The sequence below is a fragment of the Choloepus didactylus genome, chromosome 3 (genome assembly GCF_015220235.1).
Source record: "Choloepus didactylus isolate mChoDid1 chromosome 3, mChoDid1.pri, whole genome shotgun sequence".
Taxonomy (NCBI): domain Eukaryota; kingdom Metazoa; phylum Chordata; class Mammalia; order Pilosa; family Megalonychidae; genus Choloepus; species Choloepus didactylus.
Window position 1 is genome coordinate 34463040 of NC_051309.1, and position 13644 is coordinate 34476683.

Consider the following 13644-nt stretch of genomic DNA (forward strand, 5'->3'; position numbering starts at 1 on the left):
GAATTGCTTACAAATTAAAAGTATGTAAACCACTAGAAATGGTCCACTAGGAATAGTCCATTATATAATCATGGAATAAAATGGCCTGTTCATTTGATTTGGAATTCTGATTAAGAAGGGGAAATAACAAGCAGTAATCCTGCCCATTTTTATCAATCATACATCTAATCCCTTTCAAGGTCTGAATCTTCTCTAGAACAAAACGCAATGTAGAAGTCAAATGGGAAAGGGTCAGAAATAACAGAAAAGATAATTACCATTTATTTTCCTATGAAGAAAATTTGTAGATAGACTAGTGATGCAATATTTATACGGCTCTTAAGGCTTATGTTGAAAGCTGGGTATGGGAAAATTATAATGTGCAATTGTGCATAGTTTTGAAGGATGATGGTAGCATCAGTGTTACATTGTCCTTGCTGATTGAATCAGTCTTTTTTTATTGGAATTTACTTTAGGGGGCACAATTCTTGCAGAACACTGGAGTTGAACCTAACGGATAAAGATTTAATATTGCCTTTGGGATGCTATTCTATAGAGGCATCATTTGAGGTCTTGCGTTTGTGTTAAATTAATGTCAAGGTTGTTTGCTGAAGTTTTTGCTGTTCTGAACCATTCTGTTTACCAAAGCCGTAGAATTTCTTCACAATTCAATTCTCTTTTTCTCTTTCTCTCTTTCACATTCAGTTTTCTTATTATAAGATGACAAAATAAAACAGATTCATCTCTTTTTATGTAATAACAAGGCCATAGATTCAGAAGATTAGATTTTGTTTTAGTTTCCTGGCTTCTAAATCAAATACCATATAACGGGTTGCCTAGAAGTCCAAAATAAAGGTGTCATCAATACAATGTTTTCTCCCAGAAGATTGTGTCATTTGGGGGCTGACTGTTGGCAATACTTGGTCTTTGGCTTTTCTGTCACATGGCAAAACATATGTTAGCCTTTTGTGGTTTCTCTGGGTTCCACTGACATCTGGCTCTTTCTCATGGCTTTTTCTCTGTGTCTGAATTTCATTAAGCTTACAAAGCGTTCTAGTAGCTAGATGAAGACCCATCAGGATTCAGGTATGCCATACCTTAACCAATGCAACTTCTTCAAAAGTTCCTATTTACAATGGGATTGTGCCCATAGGAATGGATTGAGATTAAGAACATGTTTTGTCCAGGGTACATAGTTCCTAGCCACCATAGATTTCAAATCTAAAATTGGCTATTTATTACCTAAATGACCACGTGTATTTACTTATGCTATTTCATGAAATGAGTCATAATCAGAAATGAAATTTTGCTTTCCTTATAATAGGCTACATCCTTCTACCTTAGTGTGCCACCTTCTTTAACCCTAGAAAACAGTTTCCATGACAGATGCTACTGCAGCCATCTTGAGCCATAAGTATAAAAATTATACTTAATATGTTAAAGCTGTTCTAATGAAAAACAGAAAGTGTTTGGATCCTTGATGTCATTATAGTGCTGCCCCACCAGTCCTAAATTGCTTATCACTGAGCATCTTATTACAGGATTATTTATTTAAGGCACACTAGCAGAGAATCTATGGAATGCAAACAAACTCACTGAATCCTGTTTGAAATGAGATTTGAATGATATATTAGTGCATTTTCTTAGAATTGCTTTTGCTATATCAGAATTTACTTTATATAATATGATACTTTAATTCTTTAATTGGTTAACGATAGTTTACTTAAAAATTTGTCTTGAAATAACATATCCAGATATATCTGTTTATTTTCTTTGGTAGATGTGCTTGTTTAAACGTGTCCATTTTTATTAGGGGTATTGTTTTCATGCTGTTAATTTTAAGAATACTTTCCATATTCTCAAATCATGTCTTTGTCAGATATGTACTTTGAAAATCTTTTCTTCCAGTTTGTGTCTTGCTTTTTCATTTTCTTAGCAGTGTATTTTGCAGGGTAGAAATTTTAATTTTGATGAATCATGTTCTACATTTTTTTTCTCTATTGTAGCATTCTTCTAGTGTCATTTCTATAAAATATTTGCTGAGTTCAAGGACACTATTTTCTCCTATGTTTTCTTCTTTAAAATTTTAGGCTGTGGTGGTTTGAAGTACTGGTACCCCAGAACATGTTTTTAAATCTGATCCATTCCTGTGCATGTGGACCCATTGTAAGTAAGGTCTTTGATGAGGCTACTTCAGTTGAGGTGTGACCCACCTCATCAAAGATGGGACTTAATCATATTACTGGAATCCTTTATAAATGGAATGAATACATAGAGAAAGAAAGTTATGGACACAAGAAGCTGAAATCAACAAAATCCAGGAGAAAAGGGAGAGACCAGCAGATGCTACCATGTGCTTTGCCATGTGGCAGAAGAGCCAAGGATCACTGGCAGCCAATCTCTGGCAAGCAAGCAACTCCTTGACGATGCGTGATTTGGACATTTTCCAGCCTTAACTGTGTGCAGACAAATTCCCGTTTTTTTTTTTTTTTCTTTTTAACTTGACCCATTTCTTGGTATTTGCTTTAAGCAGCCCAGGAAACTAAAGCATAGGTATATGTTTTACATTTAGGTCTATGATTCATTTTGGATTAATTTTGAGTAAGATGGAGGTATGTGTTGAGATTATTCTTCCTACTCACATTTGAAAAATGGCTACCATTTCTCCATTAACTTTCCTTTGCATTTTTGCCACAAAAAAATTGGCTACATATATATTTCTGGATTCTATTCTTTTTGATTGATCAGTATGTCTAAACTTTTGGCAACCAAAGGCTCTCTTGTTTACTGTAGTTTTTTTTCTTTAGTTATTTCTTTATTGTGAAATATAACATATATACAAAAGTATAGCTTTCAAATTACAATTTAATGGGAAGCTATAGAACAAATTTCAAAGGATGCTGTGTGTTACATTTCCACCATTTTAATTCTTTCCTTCTAGCTATTCTAAAACCCTAGCAACTAAGAAAAAGAAAATTATGTAATGATTGGTATTCAGAATCTTTTTTAAAATTCCATCTTTTCTGTTGCTACCCCTTCCCCTAGCTTAATCACTTTCCTGATCTTCAGGGATGTCTAGGCAGTGTTCACCCTAACCTGTTCATGTTGAAAAGGGGTGTCAATTTCATGAGCAGAGGGGACACATTTAGCTGATATTCTTGAAGAGGCTATTGCCTCTGGGTTTTGGGGACTTAGCTGACATAGGACCACTCTAAAGGATTTAAGTTTCTGAAGAATAAACTTAATGAGTGAAACTTTTATAGAGTGTCAGGTAGGGATCTAGGTATTCTTTAAGGTTTTGGGGACTCCTGTTGACTTGGGCTTATCATATTCTGGTCATTTAGCATATCTTGGTAACCTCCAGGACAGACTCTTGACTCTATTTGAATTTTCTTAGCTACTGAAACCTTATTTTGATGACTTTCTTTTCCCCATTTTAGTCAAAAAGTCATCTCAATCCATCAATGCCAGGGTCAGGCTCATTCTTAGAATCCATGTCCCATGTCACCAGGAAGGCTCATTCATCTGGGGGGGTCCTGTCCCACATCAGGGGGAGGATAATGGGCTTATATGCGAAGTTAGACTTAGAGAAAGTACACATTTGAGCAACAAAAGAAGTTCTCTGGATGTGACTCCTAGGCATACTTATTGGTGGGCTTAGCCTCCCCTTTACAACCAAAGTTTCACCTGAGCCAGCCTCAATATCAAGATTTGGCTTATAAAGTAGGGGTTTCCTAAATTCACATAGTATATGTTATGTCCATGATAATCCATCCATATCTCACATTATCATCACTTAGTTGTACAATCCTTATCACTCTCCATTTTAAACAATTCTCATGACCCAAAACATCTCATAGCTCTTGTCAGCCCTTAATTATTTGTTGCTTTTCCCTCTATTTTAGAATCAGTTTGTTGATTTATACAAACATCCTGATGACATATATATATTAGGATTTTGTTGAATCTATAAATAAATTTGGGAGAATTGATATCATGACTATTTTGAGTATTTCAAACCATGATCTAGTTTTCCATTTATTTGTGACTTCTCTGACTACTTTTATCAATGTTTGCTAGTTTTAATCATATTAATACTGTGTATTGCTTTGTTAGATTTATTTCTAAGTATTTTACTTTTCTTGGTGCTATGGAAAACAGTATCGATTTTAAATTTTCAGTACCAACTACTCACTGACTGAATGGAAATACAATTGATTTCGGTATATTGACCTTGTATCCTGAGACCCTGTTATTCAATTATTAATGTTAGAAGATTTGGGTAAATTCTTTGGGATTTGCAATACAGATAATCAGGTCATTTCCAAATATTTTTTTATTTATTCCTTTATGATTTATTTTTGTTCTATCATTACCATGAATGAGATTATCAGTAAGTTGTTAAATAAAAGTGTTGAAAGCATCCACCCTCTCTTTGTACCTAATCGTAGGGGGAATGCTTCAGTCATCATCATTAGAATATTAGCTATAGGATTTTTTAGATGCTCTTTATCAGATAAAAATTTTCCCTCAGCAAGTTTGCTGACAGTTTTTACCGTGAATGGATATTGAATTTTTACAAATGCTTGTTTTGCGTCTATTTAGATGATTGCATGATATTTTTTCTTTATCTGTTAACATAGTTACATTGATTTATTTTCAAATGTTGAACAATTCCTGCATTATTTGGATAATTATCACTTGTTTATGATATATTTTCCTTTTCATATTTTGTTCAATTTTATTTGTTAGTGTTTTTGTTGACAATTTTATAGTCCTGCTCATGATAAATATTTTTCTGACGTTTACTTTTCATGTAATATTTTTGTCAGCCTTCATAATGACTTTGAAAATGTCCTCTCATGTTTTCTGGAAGCAGTTCTGCAAAAAAAGTTTTTATTTCTTCCTTAAATATATGGTAGAATTCACTAATGAGCCCCAAGTGCAGGGAATTTCTTTATTGGGATGTTTCTAACTAGGATTTCAATATCTGTAATGTCCTTTATTTAAGCTAAGTTAACATGACCTTATAAATTCTACAGGTAAAATTTCCGCAAACTTAGAGTCCTCTCTTAAACAAACAGTGGGAAATGCTTAAAATTTTATACCAAACAGTTTATACTGTATAGTTTATGCACTAAACAATGTAACCAAAGCAAAACAAGTTTGCATACAAAGACTAAGTGTTCCCAAATCCTGTGAAAAATTGAGTATGTATTTATAGGTCTAGTTTGATGCTGATATGTCTGCTGATATCCTAATCTATTTCTCTAGAAGCAGCAAAAACTTGATGAGATCAAGTGACCACTGATTAAGCAATATGGTTTGAGTGAAGGTTAGTTAAAGATGACAGAACCAGATTTTTTTTTATTTCAATGTCAAGCTAAGTGGTAAGATTTTAGCCTGTGCTCAGTAATCTCTGAAGAATTTTGAAGAATGGTATGGCAAAATGAAAATTACATTTTAGCAATGTTAATTAGGCAGTTATACACTAGATGGTTTGCCAGGAATAAGTTTTGAGCAAAACACCAATGGATTGGGGCAAATGCGGCTATAGTTAAAAGCATTAGAAGAGTAGCAATAGAAATGTTGCTGTTAAGGAAACACATTTTATTATAGCATGATCTCAGAAGGGACAGAGTCATTATTCTGAATTTCTTGTTTCAAGGAGCCCAGAGAATATTGGTGAATGTTAATGAAAGAGAATATGGAAAAGAAGGAGTGAAATTTGTGTTGTAGATATGTTTTATTATTTAGCCAAGTATATAACATAACTAGAATAAGCATGAAACCTAGAAATAAAAACCTTATAACAATTCTAAATCACTCCTTAGAAACAGCAGTTCAATAGAAGTTCTTCTAGAACAACACTAATTTCCATTTGTTAGTTTTTATAAAGGGTCTTGCTTAGTTATGCTGAGTCATCTCTCCTGCTAGAAATTTGCCAGTTTTAATGCATTGCCTTTGTATTCAACAAATAACTTGCGATGCATCACCGTAATACTCTTTCCAGGCTTTCTCTATGGATCTAGGATGATGCTCAGGAGAATCAAGAAATACTATTATTTTTCTGTGAACTATATTTTACTCTGGATTTTGTCAAAAGAAAGGGCTAGATATACTCTACCTCACTCTTCCCTGAGATCGACAAACATAGATTTCATTTGCTGTTTCAATGATGTGCTACCTATATAATTCTTTTGTGGAAATGTTTTATTAATTTGTCCTTTACAGTAAACTATTCACGTTATCTAATCAATGGATAAGAGGCATTTCAAATACAAATAAGAATTATTCGATACGGTTATTTTGAATTGGCAGTGTTAAATAATGCTTACATTCTATTTGAAGGCTGTATATATTCAATAAACTATAGCTGTTGCCAAATTTTTAAATAAAATAAGAGATTATAAAATCTAGGCCTCCTGCTTTCAGGAATTTCTAGTGTAATTATACCATTTTTAGGTGAGTCTTTCAAAGCTCAGATAAATTAAATCACTTAAAAGCAAGCATCCAATTTGTAGCAGAACTAGAACTAGATCCCATGTCATTAAACTTCCATTTCATTGTGTCTTCCATTACACCCCAATGCCCTTCAATAGTTATTGTAATAATTGTTGTAAATGAGAAATGCTATGTTTTGGATTCATAATGTTAAGGAAGAATGATCAACATATGGGATGTAAATTGAATAATAATGAAAAATTAGTCTTCTGTCCTTGGCAAGAAGTACGAAAACCACATTATAATTAATTGCAGCTGTTTCCACATAGCAACTGCACAGTTTCCTTTTCTTTCTGGGAGCTGCTGAATCAGGCTACGCCGCAAAGTTGATGTATACCTTCCGTGGAAATGAGATGTTTTGGATGCACTGTTTCAGATGCTAGGATGGATGACAGTGTGAGATATAATACTTTCCTGTTTAATGCAACCCAAACCTATCTACATTCTAGAAGTCATTTGATTTCCCCCCTCTCTAGTGCTATCAGATAGCAACCAGTTCTCCGGGGACACCATTCATGCTGAGATTGCACTAGCTAGTGATTAAACTGCTGAATCAGTCTGTAATCAATCTTGCATCCTACTGATCTTCTCTGGATTTTTTCTTTTGCTCTCCAACTAATGGGAAACACAGCATGCTAAAGGATAATGCAGTTTCATCTAATTGTAGTTCCATTGAAAAAGGCCTCTGGGTACTTTTGTACTCACCTTTCAATGAAAATGTTCATAATACAGTCAATTTCTAAAGTCAAAACAGATCATTACAGAGTTAGTTTGATTTATTTTAATATAAGTGCATCATTTTTAAAATTTACAAATTTTCAAAACAAATACGGTTTTCTAAGATCAATTTTTTTTCTGCTCTAATTTTCTATTTGTGGTCAATTCAGACACAATGATAAACACTTGGATAAATAGTCAGATGAGTCTTCATAATTGAAAGATGCCTTCTCCAACTTGTAGGTGGAGTAGAGAAACATACACGTCACATGATTTAAAAGGCTTTTTAAAAAATTCCCTCACCATGTGCATCTGAATTCTGATTACTGTTGGGAACACCTGGGTCTCTCCCAGCATGCTTTGATACGCCATGTAAACCTGTGCATCAGAATTCTTCTGAAGATGTAGGCACCTGAGGCCTTGACCCATTAATTCCCATGTCACTCAGGTGAGGTGTTCCCAGGGTTTTAATACCCAGTGCTAACTTAACAGGGACTGAACAGCTGTTTGGGCTTTGAATAAAGCCCTGTGGGAAAAGAGCTGAATGATCAGATATAGAAGGTGTTTGAGAAAGTACACAACATTTATTCAGGGGTCCTAGCAAGCAGAATTGCAAAAACACATCTAAGCCAAGCAAATATTGCACAGGGCACCAAAAAAGCTTATGACAATATCTGTAATTTTTATTTTTTTTTTTATTTTTTTTTTTTTCAACTTCCAGTATCTTTTATTTTTCCTAGATACAATAAACTCATTCACTCAATATTGATATAGACATAACTACACAAAATTAAAATTCTATATGCAACACATGGCCTCTGTAACAGAACTTGGCCTTCTAAGGTAGCTTATGAACATTACAAATTACCCTTTGCTCTTCCACTAAGGTTGCCACCAATAAACCACCCCATTTTTTTAACTAAGTACTTAAATCAACTTAAATGATGATCCCTCCAATTAGGTGAAAAATCCCTCAATTTGTCCTGAAAAAAACTGTTTAACTGAACTATCGTATCAAATTTCAGCGGATAAAACACCAGAAATAGGTTATGAGCACTTTGTCTTTTGCCTGAGCAATTCAAGGCTGACTTTTCAAAAGAAGACACAGGTTTCTCATTAAACTTTGTTTTAATGGGTCTCAAAATTCTGTGACAGATTTTTGGTCATTGTTTCCATTTAAAAAGTACTGATTTTAAAAACTAATAACTTAAAACTGCCACACAAAAACAAATGGTCCACAAAACATTCCTTTCCTTCTGAAAGTTTTACGATGCATTGTTATCATTAACCAGTCTTTTACTATTAAACTTAAATGGCCAATTGAGACAAACAGTTCTGAGACTGTTCTTCCACCACTGATTAAAACTGGGGTGGCAGGTGTTATAGGTAATATTCATTTAGCCTTCTGAGCTTTCTGGGCAGACTTGGTGACCTTGCCAGCTCCAGCAGCCTTCTTGTCCACAGCCTTGATGACACCCACAGCAACTGTCTGTCTCATATCCCGAACAGCAAAACAACCCAGAGGAGGATAATCAGAGAAGCTCTCAACACACATGGGCTTGCCAGGAACCATATCAACGATGGCAGCATCACCAGATTTCAGAAATTTGGGGCCATCTTCCAGCTTCTTACCAGAACGACGATCAATCTTCTCCTTCAGCTCAGCAAACTTGCAAGCAATGTGAGCTGTGTGACAATCCAGCACAGGTGCATAGCCAGCACTGATTTGGCCTGGATGGTTCAGAATAATCACCTGAGCAGTAAAACCAGCTGCTTCCATCGGTGGATCGTTTTTGCTGTCACCAGCCACATTGCCACGACGAACATCTTTTACAGACACGTTCTTGACATTGAAGCCCACGTTGTCCCCGGGAAGAGCTTCACTCAAAGCTTCATGGTGCATCTCAACAGACTTGACTTCAGTTGTAACGTTGACTGGAGCAAAGGTGACCACCATGCCCGGTTTGAGAACACCAGTCTCCACTCGGCCCACAGGGACAGTACCAATACCACCAATTTTGTAGACATCCTGAAGAGGCAGACGCAAGGGTTTGTCAGTTGGACGAGTGGGTGGCAGGATGCAATCCAAAGCTTCAAGCAGTGTGGTTCCACTGGCATTGCCATCCTTACGGGTGACTTTCCATCCCTTGAACCAAGGCATGTTAGCACTTGGCTCCAGCATGTTGTCACCATTCCAACCAGAAATTGGCACAAATGCTACTGTGTCGGGGTTGTAGCCAATTTTCTTAATGTAGGTGCTGACTTCCTTAACGATTTCCTCGTATCTCTTCTGGCTGTAGGGTGGCTCAGTAGAATCCATTTTGTTAACACCAACAATTAGTTGTTTCACACCCAGTGTGTAAGCCAGAAGAGCATGCTCACGGGTCTGCCCATTCTTGGAGATACCAGCTTCAAATTCACCAACACCAGCAGCAACAATCAGGACAGCACAGTCAGCCTGAGATGTGCCTGTAATCATGTTTTTAATAAAGTCTCTGTGCCCTGGGGCATCAATGATGGTCACATAGTACTTGCTGGTCTCAAATTTCCACAGGGAGATATCAATGGTAATACCACGCTCACGTTCAGCTTTCAGTTTATCCAAGACTCAGGCATATTTGAAGGACCCCTTTCCCATCTCAGCAGCCTCCTTCTCAAATTTTTCGATGGTTCTTTTGTCGATTCCACCACATTTGTAGATCAGGTGGCCAGTAGTGGTGGATTTGCCCGAATCTACGTGTCCAATAACGACAATGTTGATATGAGTCTTTTCCTTTCCCATTTTGGCTTAAGAATCAGGGATGGTTTTCACGACACCTGTGTTGTGGCGGCAAACCCGTTGCGAAAAAGCAATATCTGTAATTTTTAAAATCAGTTTTTACATTTTTTAAAGTAATATTTTTCAAATTGGTTTTTAAAATTTGTGAGTTTGGTCACATCTATTACACTTCCTGATTCCAAGATTCATCACCTGTTCCACAAAGACAGTAAGATTAATCATGGAATTCAGGCTCATGAGGTTTAGGAAAGAATCAAAATGGGAAGATATATGTAGACATTTTTAAAGCCTGGGAAGCAGTGTCAAAAGAAAGTCACTAATGTAATCAAAGCTGTAGATTTATTAAAGGAGAAATTCCTAGAGCAGGAAGGATTTCAAAGGAGGAACTTGGACTGAGAATCTCAAAGACATCTGGTCATAGCTGCTTATAAAGACATTCAGGGAATTTCCAAGTGTAGGGTGTGGGATGGTGTGCCAGTTTGTGTATATTATGTCCCCCAGAAAAAAACATATTCTTTAATGCAATCTTGTGGGTGCAAATTGAGTAATCTTTTTGATTATGGTGTGACTTCTTGATTGAATGTTTCCATTGAAATTTGACCCCACCCATTCAGTGATTAGTTTACTGCTGAAGAAGCTAAGAGAGACATGCCCAGAGACATTTTGGAGAACACCATTTTGAAACACAACCCAGGAGCAAAGGACCAGCAGACACTAGCCAGGTGCCTTCCCAGCTGACAGAGATGTTCTAGATGCCATCAGCCTTTCTTCAGTGAAGGTATCTTCTTGTTGAAGCCTTAGTTTGGACACTTTAATGGCCTCAGAAATGTAAATTTCTGACCTAATAAACCTCCTTATAAAAGCCAATCAATTACTATTTTTTTGTATAAGGGCAGCATTAACAAACCAAAACAGGTGGTTACAATGACTAGTTGACATTATAGTTCCTTATTACTTGGGGAATTCTTACCAAGCAGGGACAAGATATACATTGTTTAGTATGATATGCTTGTCCATTCTGATAAGCTGTCCCTACTGAACAGAAACAAGTTCATCACCAGGTGCTGCTTTACTGAAATTCTGCAGGGTGTATTTCCATTTATTTATCTGTTTTTAATTTCTTTCAAAAGGGTACAAATCTTATTGCTTCTTTTGTACAATATATTCCTAGGTATTTTCTCCTTTTCAATATTTTAAGTGAAATTGTTTTCTTAATATCATTTTCATATTATACACTGCTAGTGTATAGAAATTTAGTTGAATTTTGCCAATTGATCTTGTATCTCATAACCTAGCTGAAGTTGTTTATTATTTCTAATTCATATTTATTTTATTAATTCCTTCAGATTCTTTATATACAAGATCAGGATCCCCAGAATAGAGATAGATTTACTATTTTTTTCTAATCTGGATGTCTTTTATTTCTTTTTCCTGAGTAATTGTCCTGGCAAGAAGCTTCAGGACAATGTTAAATAAAACTGGCAAAAGTGGACAGCTTATCATTTGTCCTGAATTTAGAGGAAAAGCTTTCAGTTTTTCACCATTAATTATAAAGTTATCTGTGGGTTATTTGTAGATGTCCTTTATCAGCTTGACGAAGTTTCTTTTGACTTATAGTTAATTGAATGTAATTATCATGAAAAGGTGATTTTTTTGAAATGTGTTTTCTGTGCTTATTGATATTATATATTTTTGCTTCCTTTATACTCTTCATGTGATGTGCTGGTCTGGATCTGTATGTACCCCAGGAAAGCCTATATTTTTTAACCCAATCTTGTGGGGGCAGACCTATTGTTGGTGGGACTCTCTGATTAGGTTGTTTTCAAGGAGATGTGACCCTAATCATTCAAGGTGGTTCTTAATCCCCTTGCTGGAGTCCTCTATGAGAGGATAAAAGGAAGAGATATTTTGTAGAGAGCTTAGAGAAGCTGAGACAGAAGCCCAGAAACATTTTGGAGAAAGCCACTGAAACCAGAAGCTAAACTGAAGAAAGAAGGATCAGCAGGCCCATCCAATGTGCCTTCCCATGTGACAGAGGAACCCAGAATGTCATCGACTTTTCTTCAGACAAGGTACCATCCTGTTGATGCCTTAATTGGGACATTTTGATGGCCTTGGAACTGTAAATTTGTGGACTAATAAATTCCCATTGTAAAAGCCCATCCATTTCTGGAATATTGCATTCTGGCAGCTTTAGCAAACCAGATCATATGGTATATTACACTGATGATTTCATATTATGAAATAATCTTGCATTGATGAAATAAATTCCATTTAGTCATAGTGTACAACACTTTTTATATGTTGCTGGATTCCATTTTCTGGTATGTTGATGAGGATTTTTACATCTATATTCATAACAGGTATTGATACATACAGTGTTTTACTTGTGGTGCCTTGGTGTGATTTTGGTATCAGGGTAACAACAGCCTCAAAAAGTGAGTTTGTAAGGGGTCCACAGCTCTTCTGTTTTTGAAATGGATTAATACTTCTCTGTATACTTGATTCTGTTCAACAGTGAAGCTTTCTGGACCTGGGCTTTTCTTTGTGGGACATATTTTGATTACTAATTCAATCTCTTTATTTTTTATAGTTCTATTCATAGTTTTGTTTCTTTTCAGTCAATTTTGGTGTTTTGTTTCCTTCTAGGAATTGGCCCTTTTCATCTAGGTTATCTAATTAGTTGGCATGTAGTTGCTCATGGTATTCCTTTATTTATTTATTTATTTTTTTTTTTAATCATCATTTTATTGAGATATATTCACATACCACGCAGTCATACAAAACAAATTGTACTTTCAATTGTTTACAGTACCATTACATAGTTGTACATTCATCACCTAAATCAATCCCTGACACCTTCATTAGCACACACACAAAAATAACAAGAATAATAATTAGAGTGAAAAAGAGCAATTGAAGTAAAAAAGAACACTGGGTACCTTTGTCTGTTTGTTTGCTTCCCCTACTTTTCTACACATCCATCCATAAACTAGACAAAGTGGAGTTTGGTCCTTATGGCATTCCCAATCCCACTGTCACCCCTCATAAGCTACATTTTTATACAACTGTCTTCGAGATTCATGGGTTCTGGGTTGTAGTTTAATAGTTTCAGGTATCCACCACCAGCTACCCCAATTCTTTAGAACCTAAAAAAGGTTGTCTAAAGTGTGTGTAAGAGTGCCCACCAGAGTGATCTCTCGGCTCGTTTTGGAATCTCTCTGCCACTGAAGCTTATTTCATTTCCTTTCACATCCCCCTTTTGGTCAAGAAGATGTTCTCCATCCCACGATGCCGGGTCTACATTCCTCCCCGGGAGTCATATTCCACGTTGCCAGGGAGATTCACTTCCCTGGGTGTCTGATCCCACGTAGGGGTGAGGGCAGTGATTTCACCTTTCAAGTTGGCTTAGCCAGAGAGAGAGGGCCACATCTGAGCAACAAAGAGGCATTCAGGAGGAGACTCTTAGGCACAAATACAGGGAGGCCTAGCCTCTCCTTTGCAGCAACCGTCTTCCCAAGGGTAAAACTTATGGTAGAGGGCTCAACCCATCAAACCACCAGTCCCCTATGTCTGTGGTCATGTTAGCAACCATGGAGGTGGGGTAGGCGAATACCCCTGCATTCTCCACAGGCTCCTCAAGGGGGCACTACATCTTTTTTTTT

General features: G+C 36.2%; 1 protein-coding gene across 1 annotated transcript; it reads right to left on the reverse strand.

Annotated features, from left to right (window-relative positions):
- Positions 1-8528: 8528 nt before the first annotated feature.
- On the reverse strand, positions 8529-10046 carry LOC119529291 (elongation factor 1-alpha 1-like). The gene has a single exon (XM_037829546.1). It carries the CDS (start codon positions 9677-9679, stop codon positions 8594-8596), a length of 1086 nt encoding a protein of 361 aa, XP_037685474.1. The 5' UTR covers positions 9680-10046; the 3' UTR covers positions 8529-8593.
- Positions 10047-13644: the final 3598 nt, after the last annotated feature.